Genomic DNA, 2,152 nt, shown 5'->3' with positions numbered 1-2,152 from the left:
GGTTCTGGTTCTACAGCTCTGGTTCTGGTTCTACAGCTCTGGTTCTGGTTCTACAGCTCTGGTTCTGGTTCTACAGCTCTGGTTCTGGTTCTACAGTGAGTTTAGAACCTGTGAAATGAAGGATTGTGTTTAAAAGATGTTTTAGTTCCTCACAGTTTTCTACAATCATTTTGTTCAACCACTGAATTAAAGCTGAAAGTCTGAACTTCAGCTGCATCTGAATTGTTTTTTTTCAAATTCATTGTGGTGATGTCTAGAACCAAAGTTAGAAAMATGTTGTCTCTGTCCAAATATGTAAAGACCTAACTGTATTTAACTTTTTTAGATCTCTACCTGGATTATTGAGATGCATCAGGAGATCAGTTGGTGAACATGCTGCCGTCAGGTTTAATGCATAAAGTGATGAGAAGTACATTGTTGTCAATCATAAGCCATGTTTCCATCCGATTTTGATTCGAATTTTGAGCRAATGTTGCAAAAAGGAAAAAAAAAGAAGAAATGCAAATCAGAACTGGCTTGGAGTGAATCAAGCAAACCAATTACGTCAGATGCAWGGCTGTAGTAAACAGGAAGTGGAAGTCGCAAACTTGTAGGGACTACACATCTCAGGACAATGGAGAAAAGTTATCAGGAGCATGTTGCTACTATTGGGAAAGTAGTAATTATTCTGTGATATCAACTAGTTTTTGTGATGTTACACGCTGTCTGAGACAGTTAAAGAAATGCAATTATCTTCACATTACGGGAATATCTGAGAAGACGTCAACAGCMAGAGGAGAGTTCTGCTGGAGTTGCGGCTAATGCTGCAGCTGGTACCTGAACTGGACAGGCAGCGGGAACAGCTGATCAACCATGTGAGGTAACTGTTCGCTGCGTCAGAACTTATTTGGCAAATGAAGCTTATGCGCAAATTCAAACTGTAAGACTTTCTCCACTTCACCTGCTCCATCCAATCACTACGTCGCACTCCCAGCTGCAGTCCATCAGCGTCAGACCCTTGCCTCACCGTACCAATCAACTCACAGGGATCCAGGTCTAAAGGCCCGGCACCCAAGGATCAGTCTGCTCTCCAACATGTTCAACACACCTCCACCTTCATCTCAGACTCTTCCTGGCTTCCCCTTCCCTCTGGCCTCCACACCACCACCAGTGTCCGAGCCCCAGGGAAAAGACGTTCTTCCTAAAACTTAAGCTGATTGCCAGCTCACAGCAGCTCGCTGCACCCACATCTTCTGCTGGGGCTTGAGTGCCAAAGAACTTTCTCATATCTGTAAAACTGTGTAAATGCTATTTTTCTGTGTGGCTGTCTTTCCAGGTTGAAATGTTTCCATCTCCCCTTTTGCTCATTAACTTTTTTTTTGAAAAATCCTAAAACCACCTCAAGCTAGCGTATAAATTTATTTGCATAATAGAGGAAGTTTTTTCAAATTGTGCCATTTCCATTCACRTTTTCTAAAGCAATACTTCAAAATGCAGACTAAAACCGTTCATGGAAACATGACTATCGTTAGCCTTGTCACTAAGCACAACTATTAGCAAATCCTATGTTTTTTAGTTATGTTGAACCTAATGCCAWCCAAGTTTATACTTTAAAGTAAAGAAAACAGGATCTGTTAGGTCTGACTTTTCTTTCTTTGTAAATACAAACAAAACCCCTCCACAGATGATGTCGTCACAGGATGTCAATGGTAATTTTGTCCCATAATACTGCACTTAATGGGACATTATTTTGGTTCTCAATAAACACATTTTACTCTTTCAAGAAAGAATCTATTTAAGGATTTATTAAGAAACATTAACATTTAATTCATCTGTATCACATGGCACAAATAAAAGTGTCATTAACTGTAACAACTTTAAGTGTTATCATAAAAACTGAAAAACAGATTACTCACCATAGTTGTAGTTGTTCTTTACGTATGTTTTCTGTCCCATTCTAACCGTCTTACATCTGCAGCGATCTGAACACAAGAACACAGRCAAACTCTACATGGGTTTTAAAAACTGACAGGACACATTAATCAAGCAACAACCTACTGAAAAGTATGTTTCAGAGCTAAAGTTGCCATTCTTTTTTGAAACAAAGTGGGAAAATGAGAGATAAAATATAAAACATTAAATGTTTTGATTATTTATATGCAAAAGACTGTCT

At 39.0% G+C, this 2,152-nt stretch overlaps 1 protein-coding gene across 1 annotated transcript in view; it reads right to left on the bottom strand.

Annotated features, from left to right (window-relative positions):
• frzb (frizzled related protein) overlaps positions 1-2,152 on the bottom strand; it is a gene marked incomplete at both ends in the record, with an annotated part of 42,733 nt that overhangs the window by 13,012 nt on the left and 27,569 nt on the right. The window contains 1 exon segment of the mRNA XM_014029294.1: positions 1,896-1,961. Within this exon segment, the coding sequence (XP_013884748.1) occupies positions 1,896-1,961 (66 nt within the window).

The sequence above is a fragment of the Austrofundulus limnaeus genome, unplaced genomic scaffold, assembly GCF_001266775.1.
Source record: "Austrofundulus limnaeus strain Quisiro unplaced genomic scaffold, Austrofundulus_limnaeus-1.0 Scaffold880, whole genome shotgun sequence".
In the NCBI taxonomy this organism is placed as follows: domain Eukaryota; kingdom Metazoa; phylum Chordata; class Actinopteri; order Cyprinodontiformes; family Rivulidae; genus Austrofundulus; species Austrofundulus limnaeus.
Note: the sequence above shows the minus strand (reverse complement) of the source record. Positions and strands in the feature narration are given on the sequence as shown.